The following is a 20,304-nucleotide window of genomic DNA, read 5'->3' as shown; positions in this document are numbered from 1 at the left end:
TTACTGTCAAAGGATGGTTTAACCTTCAACCTCAGATAAAACAGAGGCTGGATTGCAGAAGGAGGAAACTATATTTAAAAATCAGGCTGTTATTCTGAAAAACAAATGTTTTTTCACAAGTTTGTAGGTTGGATTCATCGCTCCGTTAACAGTTCATGGTCAGGAGGAAAAGCCAAAATCAACCTAAAATGATCCCAAACATCTACAGCCGGTCCAGGTTCTGGTTCCTGGTTCTGGTCAGAACTCTGGTAGATTACTGATTGCTTCATTAATCAACATGTGGTTAATCTCAGCATCGTTACCTGATGATGTTAATCAGATTCTTCCACTAATCTGTTTTACCTTAGAAATGTTAAACTCTAATTGTTCACAATGTGTTTTCTGTAGATGTTCAGGAGAGGCTGCTGGTTAAAGAAGAAGCTAATGAAGAGCCGAGTCCTGGTGGAGACCAGCAGGACGCAGAGCGTCTTCACGTCAAGGAGGAAGAGGAGGAAATCTGGAGCAGCCCAGAGGATGAAGAGCTCAGTGTGAAGGAGGAGTCCGATCCCACCAGGTTTCCACTGACTGTGGTTCTTATGAAGAGTGAGGATGAAGAAGATAAACCTCTGTTCTCACAGCTTCATCAGCCAGGAGACGGAGATCTTCCAACCAGCAGCTCAGCTGGCCAGATGAAAGCAGATGAAGAGGACGGTGGAGGAGCAGAGTCCAGCAGGAACCCAGAGCTGCACGCTGCTGGAGACACTTCCAGCTCTTCAGAGACGGAGGTCAGTGATGATGAAGAGGAGGATGATGGTGGTGGTGGTGTGAACCATCCTGAGTTTCAGCCACACCAACGGTCAGACTCCGGCTCTGAATCTGAGGACAGTGAGGACGACTGGAAGGAAACTAGAGCTGCAGCCAACAAGTCGCTGAGCTGCTCTGACTGCAGCGAACAGTTGGGTAACAAGCGCTCCCTACAGAGACACAGTTCAGGAAAAAACTGTTTGGCTAAAAACGTCGACTCAGCGAACATCCAAACTGATTTAAAAGGTTTTACCTGTGATGACTGTGGTAAAGGTTTCAACCTAAAAAACTCTTTAAACCGACACCTGAGAATCCACACAGGAGAGAAACCATTCAGCTGCGACGTCTGTGGACAAAGATTTAACCAGAAGTCTCACCTAAAAATTCACAGGAGAATCCACACCGGAGAGAAACCGTTCAGTTGCAGTGCGTGTGAACTAAGATTTAACCAAAAGTCGAGCTTAAATCTGCACATGAGGAACCACTCAGAGGAGAAACCGTTTCACTGTGATGATTGTGAGCAAAGATTTAACAAAAAGTCAGATTTAAACAAACACAAGAGAGTCCACATGGAAGAAAAACCCTTTTGTTGTGACGTTTGTGGGAAAAGATTCTGTCGAAAGGCAGATTTAAACATGCACACACGAGTTCACACTGGAGACAAACCGTTTGCTTGTGATGTCTGTGGACAGACGTTTAGCCTTAAGGCTAATTTAAAGAAGCACATGAGGATTCACACAGGAGATAAACCATTCGGTTGTCTTTTTTGTGAGCAACGATTCAACAGAAGGTCACATTTAAACATACACATCAGAATCCACACTGGAGAAAAGCCATTTGTTTGTGACGTTTGTGGTCAAAGATTTAGTGATAAGTCAGCTGTAAACAAACACATGAGGATTCATACAGGAGACAAACCTTTTGGTTGTGATGTTTGTGGGAAAGGATTCAACCAAAAGTCGAGTTTAAACAAGCACATCCGGATCCACACTGGGGACAAACCGTTTGGTTGTGATGTTTGTGGACAAAGTTTTAATCAAAAGTCAACTTTAAACATCCACCAGAGGATCCACACAGGAGACAAACCGTTTGGTTGTCACGTTTGTGGACAAAGATTTAACCACAAATCAAATTTAAACAAACACAAGAGGATCCACACGGGAGAAAAACCCTACGGCTGTCATATCTGTGGGAAAAGATTTTACCAAAAGCCTCATTTAAACAGACACATGAGGGTCCACATAGGAGAGGATGTAGTTTAATTACATAAGTACAATTTTTATTCTAGAGAGGAGTCCACAGGAAATCTTCCTCTTCCTCTCCTTCCTCTCCTGGAAGCCCGGTGATACCATGGGCTTTAGTTGTCTGGGTTTCTGGTCCAGGGTCCCAAACTGGGACGTAATGTCTTTTGGATTTGCAGAGTCCTGGATTGTTGCTGCTGCTTGGTAATTTATCTGATGATTCAGGTCAACACCCACCTCAGCAGCAGACTTTAGAAAGCCATTAGAAGCCAGGAAGTCTCCCTAAAACAGCATTTATATCCAATTGTTTCTAAACGTTTCTGGTCTAAAACACAAGTGAAGTGTTTGGATAGAACTGTACTGATCACAAGCATAAAAACCTTTATTTTTAAGAATAAACAATAAATCTTCTGCTCTCCTCTGTTTCATCTGCTCTGCTTTCTTCCTGGTTTACTTTTCTATTCACACATTGACAAAATTGTTTCACCTCTCGTGTTTATGACCAAAAAACCCACAATGGTCACTGAAATAACTTGAAACTGTCAAGAGCAATAATAAAAATGTAGAAATGGGGTCCAACCAACCCTACACACGTTAAACTTCAGTACTCGCACGCACAAGTGTTAAAATTAAGCTTTGAAAATCAGACATTGCTTTTGATTTTTGGTTCAAGCTAATTATTAAAAAAAAACACACTATTGAAACACAAATGATGGTACCTGTAACTAAATATTTTGTTGCTCAGCCTGTTGGATCATTTTCAACATTTGTTTCTGTGATGTGATTTTTTAAGTCTTTAACTTTCATCCATCCAATAATGATGGATAAACTAGAGAATAAGGGGAAGTAGGCCTCGAAGATTCACACACTGTTTATAAAAAATCTGCTCATTATGTTCAAAGTTAAACATTTTATTTTTTATGCAGTGCCATCACTTTTGTGTTAAAGCTTAAGTTTAAAAATAAAAACATGAAACAAATAAGTTTATTTTGTTTGGCTTGTTTATGTAGTAATAAGCCTGGTTTATTGTAAAACTCTGGAGTTCCTGCTTTGTGGTTCTGCGACTGTCTGGTCGTCTTTACAAAGATCCGGTTCCTTCCCGTTACTCTCAGGTGCGTCATCCCCGACTTCAGACGGTCAGTTCAGTTCAAGACAGTCAAATCATAATCCGTTCATGTTGCACAAATACCAAACTACAGATAAAACCCTTAGATGTTCTGAAACGTGTGAAAGCTGATGATGAACTTCGTCTTTATGCTCAGGTTGTATCTTATCATGTTCCGCTTCATTGCCTCTTGCCTTTCATCTCACTCAGCTTCTCCTTTTCACTCACACCATCTGAGTCACATCCTGACCCTGAACTTACTGATGAAGACATAAACATTTCCAACAGAATAATCCATTAAAATCACAAATTATTTATTGCTAGTTGTTACTACTGATACAATTATCAAAACTCAATTTGTCCATGATTATAACTTCTAATGTTTGGATACAGAAAGAAACGGATTAAAGCAAAGTTAAAACAGAAAACACACAAGCACAACCTCATTAATTGTACTGAATAATATTCTACTGTATGTCTTAGATGTTTCTCTAATACTCGTTTTAAAGGTTGACTTCTAAAAGTTTTATTGGAGTAAATTTTCCTTTGACTAGAACGTCGACGCACAAAGTTTTTCATGACAGTCTGAACAAAACAGATTGGATTTTTTTTGAAGGCCATTTGGATATTTGGTTCTAAATCCGATGCGTATCTGATCTGACGTACAGAGCTGAGTCCGTACGGCCCGGTCGCATTCATCCGACCTGAACATTGATCCTCGACATTCAACAAATGTCTCTCTTCTGCGTCCTGATTCATGCAAACGGAAAGAAAAGCAACAACCAGGGCGGACTGTAACGAGGATTAAGTTCATTTGGTGTCTGCGGTCGAACAACAGCTTCAACATCGTAAGATGTGCTGCATCATTAGCATCCAGGTTTACTTCCACAAACACTGAGCACTTCTTTTTCTACTTCATTTAATGCCTGTTGGCAAAACACTGAGCGCTCTCTGTCAGGTTATTGCGCCCTCTACTGTGCATACGGGCCACTTGCAGGTCATTTGCAGTTCCCACTTTAAATCACACAGGTCGTATATATTTGGAAATGAGAACAACTCAAAAAGAAAGGATTTTATAAAAAGTCACAACTGAGCATTAAAACCTGCAGTGAACGAAAACATAGTTTAATCGTTTTTCTTCATCTTTTGCTTTTACTTAACGGTTTAGTTGAATTTTACTAGTCTAATTAAAGAGCTGATTTACAGAAGTATTTCAACTGGAAGCCAAGGGTTGTTTTTTTATAATCTTGTATTTTGAAGAGAAGTTGTTTATTCTATACTTTTGTGCAGCAAAATGACAACTAAAAACAAATTTAAACCATAAACACAGTTCGTCACACAGACAATTGGCTGTCAGGGTTGTAATACGCAATTAATTAGTTTTATAAGTTTTGTATCAGGTCTTATAAGTTTTGTATCAGGTCCTATTTATTTATCTCATCTCTGCAGCTTTTAATCAAATGTCTTGGAAACATAATGTTTGGGTGTGAAATGATTTGTAAATGCAAATAAGCGTTAAGACACAGTGATGCTGTCAGGCTGCACAGTTATAAATACACGAGGCTGCAGCTGAAAAGCAGAAGCAGGAAGTGAGTAAACATTTTCATTAGAAGAGGAACAACTTCAGAGAAGTTAAACTTGGTAAAAGAAAAGAACCATCAGAGTCAACATGATCATCACCTGGTTCTGCCTCGTCTGCCTCTGTGAGTCACTTTTCTTTATCCTTGACATTTGAAACACTTTATCAGTCATTTATTATCTTGTTCATATAAACAGAAACTGTGAAACTTCAGCATCCGGATGAGAGTTTGATCAGCTTTAAAACAGGAAGCTGAAGTTTCTAGAATAACCAGAGTAAAACTAAAGCCGACTGGCTTCATATTCATGTTTTATGAGTTATCAGTTTTTAGAGCTTTTTATTCGTCCTTCAGTCTAAAACTGAGGAAATCAAAGAATGTTTAAAGTCCTGAGGTCGTTTGGTTGAGATGTTTCTGATTCCTGGACACTAAAGCTGCAACATTTAAGATTTGAAGCTATTTTTGATCATTTTTCCACTTTTTCAGTCGGATCGTTTCAGATCTTCTCAGTTTTAGTGTTTTGATTCTTACAGGTTTTCCAACATGTTGATCAGGAGTTTGTTTCAGATATGTGAAGTTTTGCTCCCGGTTGGTGCCGGTCCATTAGAGTAACTGAATCAGAACAAGCTGTGGTCTCACTGCAGAACCTGACAGGAAGTTAACTGCTGGTCTGTTCTGCAGCTCTGCACATCACCGACACCAGAACCGGTGATCCTGTCAACCGCTTCTACAGAGTTCCTGGAGGAAACATCAACGTTATATGTTCCTTTTCTTCATCTGGACAATGGAAGATCTTCTGTTGGGAAAACTGTAAAAATGAAAACATTCTCATTGAAACACATAAAACATCAGATAAAAGAGGACGATACGGGATTGAACCTGATGGGAACAATCAATATAATTTCGTTGTGAGCATCTCAGCTCTGACCCGGTCTGACTCAGGACGGTACCGATGTGGATTGAGGACGTCTTCATCCAGATATTCATACCAGGACTTTGACCTGGTTGTTCCTGAAGGTGAGTCTCAAAGCTGCTAAATTCTCTTTGAGAAAATGTAACTATCCAGTCTGAGTGAAAACTGGAAGCTTTGTGTTTCTACAGTTTATCAGTTTTTAAAATTGTTTAGTAAAATTGTCATCAAATTAATCTCCATGTCTGTTACACTTTTCAATGTGAAGCTAAATCATTTCAAGTAATTTCTGTTGGATGATCTTTAGAAGGGAGATGATGAATCCATGAATGATGAATCACCAGTTTCAGCCAAAGACTGGTTGAACTGGGCAGCTCCCAGTATGAAACTGGTCAATGTGATCAGATTAATATGATGGGATCAGAAAGTAACAGATTATTATTCTATCAGTTCTGCTGGATGGAAACAAAGTTCATCACCTCCATAAAGAAGCTGGCAGCTCACTGACAGTCGCCTGTTCCTTTGGTTTCTATGGAAAAACCAAATATTTCTGCAGAGGAGGATGTGAAGAAGTTCTTGTTGAGACTAATGGAGTCACAGCTGACAGAGGCAGATACAGCATTGAATATGAAGACAGACAATCATCAGGAGTTGTTTATGTAACTATTGCACAGCTGACTCAGGACGGTACCGATGTGGATTGAGGACGTTTTCATCCAGATATTCATACCAGGACTTTGACCTGGTTGTTCCTGAAGGTGAGTCTCAAAGCTGCTAAATTCTCTTTGAGAAAATGTAACTATCCAGTCTGAGTGAAAACTGGAAGCTTTGTGTTTCTACAGTTTGTTTTTTTAATTATTTAGTAAAATTGTCATCAAATTAATCTCCATGTCTGTTACACTTTTCAATGTGAAGCTAAATCATTTCAAGTAATTTCTGTTGGATGATCTTTAGAAGGGAGATGATGGATCCATGAATGATGAATCCAGTTTCAGCCACAGACTGGTTGAACTGGGCAGCTCCCAGTATGAAACTGGTTAATGTGATCAGATTAATATGATGGGATCAGAAAGTAACAGATTATTATTCTAACAGTTCTGCTGGATGGAAACAAAGTTCCTCACCTCCATAAAGAAGCTGGCAGCTCACTGACAGTCGCCTGTTCCTTTGGATCCTCTGGGAGAGGAGGTCTGTTCTGCAGAGGAGGATGTGAAGAAGTTCTTGTTGAGACTGATGGAGTCACAGCTGACAGAGGCAGATACAGCATTGAATATGAAGACAGACAATCATCAGGAGTTGTTTATGTAACTATTGCACAGCTGACCCGGTCTGACTCAGGACGGTACCGATGTGGATTGAGGACGTTTTCATCCAGATATTCTTACCGATACTTTGACCTGGTTGTTGCTGACGGTGAGTCTCAAAGCTGCTAAATTCTCTTTGAGTAAATGTAACTATCCAGTCTGAGTGAAAACTGGAAGCTTTGTGTTTCTACAGTTTATCAGTTTTTTAAATTGTTTAGTAAAATTGTCATCAAATTAATCTCCATGTCTGTTACACTTTTCAATGTGAAGCTAAAGCATTTCAAGTAATTTCTGTTGGATGATCTTTAGAAGGGAGATGATGAATCTCCAGTTTCAGCCTCAGACTGGTTGAACTGGGCAGCTCCCAGTATGAAACTGGTCAATGTGATCAGATTAATATGATGGGATCAGAAAGTAACAGATTATTATTCTATCAGTTCTGCTGGATGGAAACAAAGTTCCTCACCTCCATAAAGAAGCTGGCAGCTCACTGACAGTCGCCTGTTACTTTAAAGACTCTGGAAGGAAACAACAGTTCTGCAGAGGAAAATGTGGAAAAGATGAAGTTCTTGTTGAGACTGATGGAGTCAGAACTGACAGAGGCAGATACAGCACTGAATATGAAGGAGGAGTTCTGTATGTGAGCATCTCAGCGCTGACCCGGTCTGACTCAGGATGGTACCGATGTAACCTGGATGTGGCGTACGACCTAGATAAATACAGAGACTTTCACCTCACTGTTACAGATGGTGAGTTTCTATCAAAAGTTCAATCTTCAGTCTAATATAAATATGTAACAATGCTTGTGTTAAAACATCCTAGCTTATAATTTGAAGGTATATTATGAAACTTGATTTTATTTCAGTGTAAATTATGACATAGTTCGATTTATCAATGTTTTTCTCAGCTCATTTTAAACTCATTCTTTTTTATTTGGAGCTAAACTTTTCTTCTGTTTCGCAGCAGTTAAACCAACAACAACAACAACAACAACAACAACAACAACAACAACAACTACTACTTCAAGAAAAACAGCAACAACCAGGACTTTCAGCTCCAGTGCATCAGGTTTCACTCCTTCAGATTCCTCTGCAGCCACTGACCGTTCAGCTCTGGGTGACGGCCATGAATCATCTCCAGGTCCAACCACTCTACCTGCTGGACATGCAGAGTTTTTACTCTGTTACCACAGAAACGCTCAGTTTGATGCTAATTTGTGTTTTTGGGATTTGTTTGTTTCAATCCCCAGTAGCCATTGCCTTAACAATGGCTACTCTTCCTCAGGTCCACAACATTAAAACATTTATTACAAAAACAGTTACACACATTTAACACATTAGAAACAAAGCACATAATTCATAAATACACAATTATCACACCTTATATAGCAAAAATAATTAAGTTATATTAGAAACAACACATTTTTGGATGTTTGAGATTCTACCATTGAAACATTATTTTACCTTTGGATTGAACATATATGTGTTAATGTGTTTGTGCACTTGGTGCACATCCACCTGTGAAACACAACATGAACACTACCAACCCAACATAACTTCCCGTTTTCAGACGTTCTGCTCATCGTGGGTCTGGCTCTGGCCTTCATCATCATCATGTTGACTGTGGCTCTGCTGGTTTTCTGCAGAAACAGATCACACAAGCATGAAAAAGGTAGGAAACAGAATAAACACCCAGAAACCTGGTTATCCTGGTTACCATGGTAACGCGCAACATTTACCAAAACTCCAACGCTTTTTTTGTTTTTTCAATATTTCAGTCTAATTTAAGTATGACGGGTATTAGAGGTTGACTCAGGAGCTGAAGCTGCATGTCAGACCAGGACTGGTGTTGGTGGAAGGTGTTCTGGTGTTTAGTTTGATAGATGTTGGTTGAGAAGGCAGGAAGAGGACGAGGACGGACATGCATGCTTCCCAGGTATGGAGTGAATGTGGGCAGGTGGAAAAGGAGAAAGTCAGTCTGCAGGTGGAAGCTTAGAAGGAGCTGCTGGAATGGAAGCTCCGACTCAGAGATCGGCTCACCTGAACGCTCAACACCTTTCAGACGGGATTGTGGTGACTCTTCTTCACCGTCTGATGAGCCCAGCATGCAGCAGACCTGAGGTCAGTCTGCAGGATGTGACCAGAACAACCAGAGTTGGAGTTCAGGTTGAGGTGACTTGGTTGCTCGATAATTCCTGAGCAAGATCTTTTAGACACGTCTCAGTAAGACGAGACGCCAGTGAAAACCCAGGACTCACCTGGAGTCTCTCAGCATTTCAGTTCCCCCAAGTGGAGGAGGAGGGAGAATCTGGGGTCCAGTTTGGTTCATCTGTTTTGGTCCAACCCAGTTTCAGCTGGTAGAAGTCAGATCAGGGACTGTTGAGGTTCAGTTAGTTACTCCTCTGTGACCTGTTTATAACGAACCTGTGCAGAAGGTGGTGATGTTATGGAAGCAGGTTTCTGAATCTTCTGGTCTGTTTTTCAGATCCTGCTGTGAAAACAAAGAAAACTCCTTCTGTTGAGGTGAGTTTGAGGAGCTTCATGGTTCAGCATCAACGCTCTGAAACTGTCGGAAATAAAGACGCATCGATTTCCTTTTTTCTCCTGAAGACCAACAGAGATTATGAAGAAATCAGAGGAGATGAGATGGAATCTGTTCCTGTGGAAATCTGCACAGTTTACAGCTGCGCCTCCTACAGTAAACCAGCTGCAACTGCAGCTGATGGCGTCTACAGCCTTGCGACTGCAGCTCTTCCTCTGGACGAGGTAAGCTGAACTTTGACCTGAATACCTGCAAAAACTCACATTCATTCACTCCTTTATTAAAAGATCACTGAATGGAGTGGAGATGACCTTGGTGGCCCAAACCCGCTTTGTGTTTTTCAGATCCAGTTGAATAATCAGGAATCTCTTGTTGCTCTGCTCACCTTGACCGCTTGCTTTTCTTTCTTCAGGCTGAAGATGATTTGACTAGACTAACCTACGCCCAGGTGAACTTCCCCAACAGAAGCTCGGACTATCCGCAGAGACCTTCTGACGACGTGGTTTACTCTGTTCCTCGGGTGGCTGTTGGCAGCCATGTTGGAGAAGAGTCTCTGTACTCCAACACGGCGTAGCTTCAGGACCGCAGAGAGAAACCAGCTTTGGTCTGAAACGGGCAGACGATCCACTTTAACTTCTTTTTATCCATTTATTATTATATTGGATTTAAATGTAACCTTTGATCTTTCAAGTCGCCTTTCTTTCGGGTTCATTCATATCAGAACAACTCCTGGTTTGGTCAGAGATCGTCTTGGCCTGATGGCGGATGAACCTGTCTCTGCTCTGTAAAAATTATTTTTTCTTGTTTTGTTACAAACTTCTGGTTAATAATGTGTTTTCCAGTCACATAGTGCCATTTTTATAGCACAATCAAGTAACTATGTTACCTTAAATTGTTACAAAAATGCCATACATATTAAATATGACTTTGTAATTTAAAGCCTTGAAATTGTTCCTTTGTCTCTTTAAAAGCTCCTGTTGCTGGAGCAGCGCGGCCCGAGGCTACAGGAGGAGCTTTGCTTCCTCTTCCTCTGAGAACTTCTCTTCTTTTTATTCTTTCCCCAATAAACCGACTCGTTTTCGGCTCAGAACGCTGCGCAGCTCGGTCTGCGGTTATTTCCCCTTTGACCTCCACCCTATAATCTGTTAATTTATTGTTCAATAAGGATTACTAGAGCCAAAATATCTTAAAGGAAACTGGTGTCAGTTATTTCTGAATCGGATCATGTGACAGGAACAGTCACTGATGTTTCTAACGTTCAGCTGAGCGTTTAGACGCCTTCACCTCAACTTCCTGTTTAAAATGTATACCTTAAAATAACCTTCACTTTTAAATTTGAGTTTTCTGCTTTCAAAGCTTTTTATTTTCCTTTAGTCTAAAACATATCAACTTTCTGGAGGTCAAAAAGTAATAAAGTTTGATTGTTAAAATCAAACAAGCTGCAACATTTAAGAGTCAAAACTAAAAGCTGCGATTTCACCTCACAGGAAGTCCTGATATTAACTGTTGGTCAGACGTTTATGTCCTGTCTTCTTATTACATGTGTAAAAATCTGAACATGTGTAATTTATGTTCAGACTTTAGGAAGAACCTGATGTTATGAAAGCAGGTTTCTGAATCTTCTGACCTGTTTTTCAGCTCTTGCTGTTGCAGTGAGTGTGAAGAGCTTCAAATGTCAGAAATGCAGAGAAATTAACTTCCTTTTTTCTTGAAGATTATCAGTTTATGAAGAAGTTGGTGAAGATGAGATGAAATCTGTTGCTATGGAAACCTCCACAGTTTGTAGTGACGCCACCTGCAGTAAACCAGCAGCAGCTGCAGCTGATGGCGTTTTAAACTCCAGTCTGATTATTGATATCGATTTAAAAGTTGAGCTTATTTATATTTTACTTATTTCCTTGTTTATTAAAGGTGTAATGTTGCAGTGCAATGCGTAACAATAGGACAGTTTGAACTCATTTTCTGTGTTTTGTTTAACCCCCCCCCCCCCCCCCCCGACACACACACACACGTTTGCGTGGCTATCTTTGTGGGGACTTTCCATTGACTTCCATTCATTTCTACAGCCTAAACCTTACCTTTACCTTTTTCCTAATCCTAACTATCACATACCTAACCCTAACCCTAACCCTAACTCAATTCACACCTTAGTCCTAACTCTGACCCCTGACCCAAAAACAGGGTTTCCCCTTGTGGGGACCAGGCTTTGGTCCCACAAGGAGCAACTGGTCCCCACAACGTAGTGTCAGGAAAATCGTCCCCATATTGAAAACAAACGTATGCACACACACGCACACACAAACACACGCCTCCTCTCATCTATGCCAGTGGTGCCGGCGTCCTGCATGTTTTAGTTTCCCTCCCTGGTGGTAGAAACCACCTCCTCAGCAGGTCATTGTTCTTCTCCGGCCTCTAATGATCCATCATTGGATCCAGGTTAGAGAACTAAAGCATGCAGGACCCACTTTGGGCTCCCCTGACCTTTGCCCTCCTCATGCTCATCCCTGGATGAAAACCTGTACTTTCCTCATTACGTTTGTAATACAGAGCCATCAAACGGAGCCTCATGTCTTCATTTTTCTGCCCCCATCCTGAGCCAAATCCTGGCCTCACTGGTGTTCTGGAAACACTGCAGGTTGAAAGCAGATGTATGCGTTCGGTGCCTTACAGTCCTTCAAACATAGAGCCATTTCACATTCAGCTATACAGGTGCAGGCCATTTACCATGCAACTGAATGTGTTTGAGATTTAACTCTTCATTTAACTACCACTAATGTGTCCAAAGCAGCAGAAATTTCAGGTCAAATTTACCTCCAGGTGCAGTAAATAAATGAGCCGAACGCTGCAGCTGGAGCTCCTTCTGTTTCTGCTGTCTGTTGCTGATACTCAGCATTTACTCAGGGTATTTAGCTCCCATGTACATTTACACATTTAGCATCCTGAGTCAAGCTGCTGCTGTCAGCTGAGCCTATATTTATAGATCTCCATCACATAAGTATGAAACTGTAAAAAGGTTTTAATTTAATGTTGTGAAACTTTTAACACCAAATTGTTTTCTTTATAAAAACTTACTACAGGAAAAATAATGTTAAAAGGTTTTAAATATTTTTATCTGTTCATTTATTAATTTATTCTTGGTAATCTTTGGTTGACAAACTATGTCAGACTTTACAAATATGATCCCGTTCAAGCTGCTAAACAGAAATGCAAAGTGCAAAATATTTCAGAATAAAATGATTTACATACTGAAACACATCATATGGTTTATAAATTGATATCTGTAGTTAATGACAGCTTTCTAAAATAAAGCGTCTTTAAAACTGTAAAGAGAAAATACTAACAGAAACAAGGTTTCCAAATAAATTAAACATATTAACAAGTCATAATGATCTTTGATCCATGTCAGCTGTTATTTTCCGTTATATATTTGCATTTATTGCTGCATTCTGTAGGTTTGATACCCAGAAACCCGTTTTATCCAGTTAGCTGGGGCTTTACAAGGACTCTGTTCCAACAAGCTCTCAGTCATCTCAGTTGGTACAGCTGTTGCCTTGCAGCAAGAAGGTTGTGGGTTCTATTCCCGGCCCCAGTCTTTCTGCATGGGGTCTCCATGTTCTCCCTGTGCATGGTGGGTTTTCTCCAGGTACTCCGGCTTCCTTCCACAGTCCAAAAACATGACTGTCAGGTTAATTGGTCTCTCTAAATCCTCTCTAGGTGTTACTGTGTGTGTGTGCATGGTTGTGTGTCCTGTATGTGTCTGTTGCCCTGCGACAGACTGGTGACCTGTCCAGGTGACCCCGCCTCTCGCACAGAACGTTAGCTGGAGAGGCAGCAGCAGCTTCCGACCCCACTGAGGGACAAGGGTGTTAGAAAATGGATGGATGTTCTGTGTTCTCTGTGTGGTTATATTCAGCTAAGCACACAGGGGTTATGTAGGATTTTGGTCTGAGCGATGGGATTACCGTGGTAGAAAGTTGATTCTCTGTCTGCTGAAAAATGTCTGTTTTCATGTGTGATTTGGATCATCATCCTGCGGTGAGACCTAATAACGACCCATCTGCAGTATTCTGGTCAGGGTCAACAGCTTTTTAACTAAAGATGCTCTGGTGTTTCAGAGGTTTATGATGACAAACATTCGTACCAGGTTTCATTAGGGGTAAAATATTTGTGACACTAGTGAATTTGTTCAAACCAGGTGGTTCAGTTTGTGAAAACTGTTCATATTCCATAGATTTTTATTACTTTACTGATGCACTGATATTCTGATGATTTTCAGCATAAAGTTATAGCTGAGATTTAGAACTATTACCAATTAGTTTATAAGCTGCTGCTTGAATGCAATGTTGACATATTTTAAATCCTATAATTAAATCAATCAGATTTAAGTGATCAAATGAAGTGAAATCAGGCTCTTCCAGCAGTGATGTCATCGAGGCTTAACATCCAGGGGGAAGTGACATCACCAGCAGGAAACCCATGTGGGCATTTCAGGTTTTTAGGCATAAGAAGGTTACAGGGGTCTGACACAGATGAAGGGAAGGGTATTACCACAGATAACATCATCAACATAATCTTGTTCTGTAAAGAGACAAAGAGACAAATCCTGACTGCAAACCTTTGACATGATTTGATCCATTGCAGAAAGCATGCAGGGTATGGAGGACCAAAGCTGACATAATAAGAATCTCCCTCCGAGCGCAGAGGAGGAAACAGAAGAACGGCTGGCTGAAATTAGTGTTCATAAATCGGATCAACTTTGAGCTAAACGCTGCTTGCTTGGCGGATATTGAAATGTCCAATATCCAACTCCAAACTAACTTTACTGCAGTCTGTAACACAATAATATCACTGGGATGAAGTTTGTTTTGGTCTGTGGCCTGTAAAGATGGTACCGAACGACTGCACCTAAACGCCTCACAACGTCTGACGCAGATGTTGGTTCCAAAGCTCTATTGGCCAATAGTAGACATAGAAGGCAGCTCTCCTCATTAACATAATGATGCACACGGAAAAGTAAAGGTAAGATAAGGTAATTTTATTTATTTAGCGCATTTTCAGCAACAAGGCAATTCAAAGTGCTTTTTATGAATTAAAAGGAAATACAAACACAGGGGCTGAGTAACTATTTAGTAAAAACAGGAGAGGAGAAGAGGCAATGAAAAAAGAACCAGGGCTTGGATAAGAAAAAGACAAAACAAAATATTTACTTTTCTTGACAAAAATGCATGTTTAGGGGAAATGAAAAAGAAAATATATACATTACTTGAGGGAAACTCATGTGTAAGGAAATGGAAAAACTAAATATATATTTATGCTTTTATTTCTTGTCAGTTTTGGTCCTCCATAGCAGGGCAGATGAAGTTACCAATTACAGGACAAACTCCTACCTACAAAGCCACTGGATACAAAGATATTATAAAAACATATATTTAAACAAAATTATTAAATAGATTGTGTACTGCCAGTAATAAATACCATATGCGTTGATGTCCATGCAGTCTTCATTTTCACCATTGCTTGGCTCACCGCCATGCCAGTTAGTAAAAATAAACTTGGAACCGTCACTCCAAAACCACTTGCGTTCCTGAAAGAACATCTTAGTTTTAAGCTCCTTTACAAACAAATCACACAGAACAAACCTAGACTTCAGTCACTCATTGTAGAAAATGTGAACTGTGTTTGGATCATTTCTATTTAAAACCCTCAGCTGGTCAGAGCAGCCAGTGGAAAAACAGAAGAAGGTTCTGGTTCTGTTGGAGGTCTCCTCTCATTCCTCTCCACTGTTGCCACATGCTTCCTCAGCATGAGGGAGTTTGGCATAGTCAGTTATTCAATACAACAACCTGGGATTCCTGAGATAACTCTTGACCAATTGATATTTGGGGCCTGCCCATGCAATGCATGGCAGGAACTTGTTGCTCTACACCAGTGTTGTGGTCAAGACCACCTAACCCAAGACCAAGTCAAGACCAAGGCCGAGGGAAGTCGAGACCGAGTCAAGACCAAGACCAGCACACTGCGCTACATGACACAATAATAAAATATGATCAAAATTGCTTCTCAAATTGATCTGAAAGATCCATATTCCCTTAAAAACACCTAGATATTAAATACTTAATACATTTTACCAATATTAAATATTCCATCTCTGCTACAATCTGGGGTGGTCTTTTGCCATCCCTAAAAAGATAACACTTTGGGCGTTTGCCCATATTGCTCATGTCAGAAACCACCACTGTCTGCACCATTAAACATAACAATTGAGGCAATGCCCGGACGGTAAATAACGCTCAACTATGAACACTGACCAAGGAGTAACAAGCAAGAAGTAACCAATCACAAGACGCTCATCGTGACTGTTCTCACTCTCTCTCCCGGTACATGAAGCCAGGCAGTCTGACATCATAGTACACATTACAGCTGCCACTTTGAACAAAAACAATCAAAGATCAATCTTTCGTTCTTGTGTTTTAGTCAATTGTTAATTTATAAAATATCAACGTACATAATTAAATAAAATAATGATAGCTACTGCAGTGTACGCAGAGCATTACAAGACAAAGAATGGGTGTTCTGTCATGTCAGATTGTCATACGCTTAGCACAAACTCACGGCTATATCTGTCAGACGTCATTACCATAAGATTTCATTTAATCAACATAGAATCATGATGTAGATCAACATACACTTTGCTATTAACAGTTGTATGGCATCCTGACTTAGCGGTTAAGTAGGTTAATGAGTTTTACATGGGCGTGTGTTGTAGCCGACTACAGCTGCAGCCAAACCCTGCTTTAAATACACTTTGAAAACACGATGACGCATGTATATCTATGTAGTTATCATTGAAAACAATTTAATGACTTATTTTCATCATAATTTGTTACATACGGTGAACTGACTACTCCTCTGATGGTCGGACTTATTAATGCGCATGCAGGCATGGTACTCACTGCATGTATGCTATTCTGACAGCATATGGCGTTGTCTCATATTTGCGACAAATCAGTCAACACCTCCGCACAATAATTCAGCACAGTAAATGACTTTTTTCATCACAAATGCTTATGTGTCTCTGTACAGCTAGCTTTGCTAACATCCTGTCAAAGGAGCTTACCTTCTTTTGAGCAAGTGACGATAAAAGTAAGACGTTGTCCCCACCGTCTGTGAAAGCGAAGCCGATGCTGAGTTAGCTGTGGTCATCGGATTTCTTATGATTTATGCAGCACTATTCTATTACTGACGATAGACGGACATTTTCTGCCGCTGAGAGAAAACGACTGCACATGTCTTGGGGCGCCGCGTGCGAGTGAAAGGTGGGGAGGACAGAGGGAGGAGGGAGTAACAGAAACACGTAATTGCTTGGATTTTAATCGGTGCGTTTTGCATCCACCAAAAACAAAGATGTTAACAAATAAACTGGACAGTATGCTGTACGTTTAGTGATATTTTCACAGTTGCAGTCTCGACTGGTTTTGAAATAAAATGCCGAGTCCTCAGCCCCCAAGACCGAGACCATCAAAAAAATGGTCTCGAGACCAAGACCGATCTCGACTAGTACAACACTGCTCTACACCTATCACCCTAAATGCGGCTCAAACCGCTGCGTGTACTCCCACAAAAGTGGTATCAAAACATTCAGCTTGATCCCGAGAAGTGCGCTATTAGTTTTAGTAGGATTCTGAGTTAAAATGGCGACATAAATTGCGAAAAATAACAAAATCCTATTCAAGTCAATGGAGGTTCCGTTCTGACCCTTACAGTGATAGCTACAGTCATTAATTACCATAGCAACAAAGCCTGAGTCCAACTCTGAGCTGTAGGCTGTTATGGTCTGTCTTGCAGCTCACAGAGTCAGATGCGCTGCTGCTGCTGCGGCCCGAACCACTGTCTGAAAGGGACACAGCCTAAATGTCAGAATTACTTTAAAATGTTTGAGCTCAGGTCTCGCAATGCATTGGCTGCAGTCATTAATTACCATAGCAACAGAGGCAGTGAGAGGTCTCACAAACAGAGGCAGAGAGGTTATTGTGGGAAAAATACATATTTCCTCGGCAATGACGTGCGGTCAGGGGAGGCATCATGTCATCATGGAAAAATAATAATAAAATCATTTATATTGCTATTTTCACCCTGTGGTTTGTACTATAAAGTACGTTGTTTTCATTTAAATTCACCAATTCTGATTATTTTTTCTTCAAAATTGCTGGATTTTCGCATTTTCCCATTCAGTGCTCGGATTCGAAACCGGTGAGGCAGCAGTAAGCTGAGCTTCACCTGGGATTGCGCAACCTCTTTCTAACAACTGCACTGTCTGCCATTCTATGAGAGCATGCTCCTCCTGTCTGTACGTCACCAATAAAATGGTTAAAACATTTAATGTGAACTTATTTTCCATAATTTAGCTTATCTATGTAATGTATAGTGTTTTTTGTCACCCACTGTGTATGTAATGTGTTTCGTTTGCTGAGGAGTGATCAGAAATGGCAGAGAACAGATTCGAGGTGAGGCAGCCAGTTTTTTTGTCTCGTGGCAGGGGGCGCTCATGATCCCAGACATTATGACTCTACAACTGCAGAGTAAGAGACAGTACCAGCGAGCTAGCAGCTAGCCATCAAGTGCAGCGATATATTTACAGTTTTCTTCTCTTACCTCAGCAATCAATTATTAATAATCCCAAAATAAATATTAAGCATAAAACCATACTACTGCAAGAGACTGAATGTTCTGCTCTTGGTGTGGGAAATATCTGAGTGCTCATTTTTTGTGGCATTGTCAGTTGCTATGGCAACAAGTGTGCTTGTAGCTGCGCTGATACAGAGAGCGAGAAAGACGTGGTTTTGAGTTGTTCTTTAAGGATTTTTCACTTCATTGTGGAGCAGCACTAAATTAATAATGTCTACGTCCAAGTTTGATTGAGTTAACGGAGTTAACCACATATGCGAAGCTTGTAGTCGTCAGTCTCGAACTGAGTTTCACTGCATGAGGTTCAGTCATTGCACTGTGATGGTGAACCAGGTCAGCTATAGCACTTTGGAGGTGGACCTGGTTGAGCACGTCAGTACGGATGTACTGACTGGTTTTTACCAGGGGCAAGTTGAGCTGTGCAAACTTGCTGGCTTGCACAGACATGTTATCCTCTAGACATGTTAAGTGCCATGAGAAATGCATATTGACATAAAAAGTGATCAACCAGACAGAGTTATTTGTATGTTTTTAAAATTTCACCTGTGGTGCATCATAACCGCCAACCCAAGATGATGTGTGTTTTCCAGAAACTCTGAGGACAAGCTCTCTGATGAAGTTGTACTCCGCTATATTGTGGTATGAGGCCAGATGTCCATCCAATGAGAGGCAATATTTCTGAAAAAGACAACAGTGGTTTAAACTTCCCTCTGTGCAGTGAGGCAGTTGGTGCAGTTGTATATCAACCTTTAGAAATTATGGTTCTATTTGTTTAAATCAGTTTCTATAACCTTGTTGTTGGTGAATTGTATTATCTTGTATCAATAAATTGACATTTCCTTTGAATGTAGGAAATCTGCTGTACCTCTGCTGCAGCCCAGGTCATTTGATAAGGCACAAACACAAAACAGCGATGATCGAACCAACTCCAGCCTGCAGGGCAGTCAAGTTCTGCGGGAGCTGGGAAAGAGGAAGAGAGAGGGTAAATACACCCATCCAATAATGAGTATCATTTTAACACCGAACACAGTCCAGAAGTTCAGCTGCATCAAACATTATGGTAAAAAAAATACATAAGTTATTAGAAAATATATTTACATGAAAAACCTCTGAAATTACACATTAATTAGTTCTGATTCAGTTATTTTATTCAGAAAATAATTTACCTTCTTAGCATTTCTAGCTGCCTTCTGTAAAAACTACTGACCTATCTGCCTTTAGGATGGGATGTTTCACTGCATGAGGTTCAGCCATTGCACTGTGATGATGAACCAGGTCAGCTATAGCACTTTGGAGGTAGACCTGGTTGAGCACGTCAGTACGGATGTACTGACTGGTTTTTACCAGGGGCAAGTTCAGCAGTACATATTTCTATGCAATATGTATTAACTAAACAATTTATTAATTTACTTTATACAGAAATTAAGTCCTGTACTTGTGCCAAAAGAACGACCAAATAAAGCTGATCTATACAAGTTTCTTATCTTATATTGTTGTCTTTTAACTCCAACAATAAAAGAAGCACGCACCTCTCAGTTGAGTTGCCTGTGGATGGAAAAACCCAAAGTTTCAGAACAAAACAAAGTTTTCTCATTGAACTTCAACCAAATAATGTCTCAGATTGCTCCATCTGATCTGCGTCAGTCAGCCAAAGCTCCCAACAGGGACGTACCAATCATTGTTTTAAGTCCTTCTCCATACTTACATCAGCTCCATCCCAGAGTCCAAAGCTCAGACCAAGAAGCAGAGTGAAGACAAGACCAGCAGCCATCTGTGGAAAGAGTCATTAGGAAAGATCATAATTAGTATCACAAATCAACTCAACCAAGACATAAAATATTATGATGAGCAGCAGGATTTAAATGTTACCTTGTTTTGATGATTAGTTGAAGAGTCTGTTCCAGCAGCAGTTTCTGGTCACAGGATGTCTCAGAGATGGAAACACAGACTTTATATACCTTCAGTTTGTTTGTCTGTGAAGTGGACATCTTTGAGTAAGTCACTGTCTGTTCTCGTTTTGTCACTTTTTTACAACGTGTTCAAGTTGTTGCAGAATCTTCCAGGATTCGGCCAAGGACGTTTTCCTGGTAGCGTGAAGAGTTACGTAGCACAAGAACTGATTAGAACCGGACCAAACCGGCTGATGTTGCCACTTCAG

The 20,304-nt window shown here is 40.5% G+C and overlaps 4 protein-coding genes across 5 annotated transcripts in view; 3 read left to right on the top strand and 1 right to left on the bottom strand.

The window, feature by feature from the left end:
• Positions 1-2,452, top strand: part of LOC103468083 (uncharacterized) — a 3,959-nt gene extending 1,507 nt beyond the window's left edge. The window contains exon 2 of the mRNA XM_008414936.3: positions 388-2,452. Within this exon, the coding sequence (XP_008413158.2) occupies positions 388-2,045 (1,658 nt within the window). The 3' untranslated portion in view covers positions 2,046-2,452. The remainder of the gene's footprint in view (positions 1-387) is intronic.
• The window catches only part of LOC145552319 (polymeric immunoglobulin receptor-like), a 23,252-nt gene extending 9,934 nt beyond the window's left edge, over positions 1-13,318 (top strand). For both annotated transcript variants that reach the window (XM_081609375.1, XM_081609376.1), the window contains one exon: positions 13,253-13,318. The gene's annotated coding sequence lies outside the window, so the exon portion shown is untranslated. The remainder of the gene's footprint in view (positions 1-13,252) is intronic.
• LOC145552127 (polymeric immunoglobulin receptor-like) lies at positions 4,554-10,400 on the top strand. The gene is made up of 9 exons (XM_081608525.1): positions 4,554-4,832; positions 5,388-5,723; positions 6,067-6,311; positions 7,342-7,669; positions 7,884-8,060; positions 8,490-8,591; positions 9,405-9,442; positions 9,530-9,685; positions 9,874-10,400. The coding sequence occupies exons 1-9, from the start codon at positions 4,799-4,801 to the stop codon at positions 10,033-10,035; spliced, it is 1,578 nt and encodes a 525-aa protein (XP_081464651.1). The 5' UTR covers positions 4,554-4,798; the 3' UTR covers positions 10,036-10,400.
• Positions 12,565-20,304, bottom strand: LOC103468089 (ladderlectin-like). The gene is made up of 7 exons (XM_081609380.1): positions 20,016-20,304; positions 19,852-19,917; positions 19,676-19,691; positions 19,012-19,106; positions 18,690-18,824; positions 14,937-15,045; positions 12,565-14,039 (listed from the first exon to the last, which is right to left on the bottom strand). Exons 2-7 carry the CDS (start codon positions 19,915-19,917, stop codon positions 13,972-13,974), a joined length of 489 nt encoding a protein of 162 aa, XP_081465506.1. The 5' UTR covers positions 20,016-20,304; the 3' UTR covers positions 12,565-13,971.

Source organism: Poecilia reticulata, chromosome 7, assembly GCF_904066995.2.
Source record: "Poecilia reticulata chromosome 7, P_reticulata-male-v2, whole genome shotgun sequence".
NCBI lineage: Eukaryota > Metazoa > Chordata > Actinopteri > Cyprinodontiformes > Poeciliidae > Poecilia > Poecilia reticulata.
Note: the sequence above shows the minus strand (reverse complement) of the source record. Positions and strands in the feature narration are given on the sequence as shown.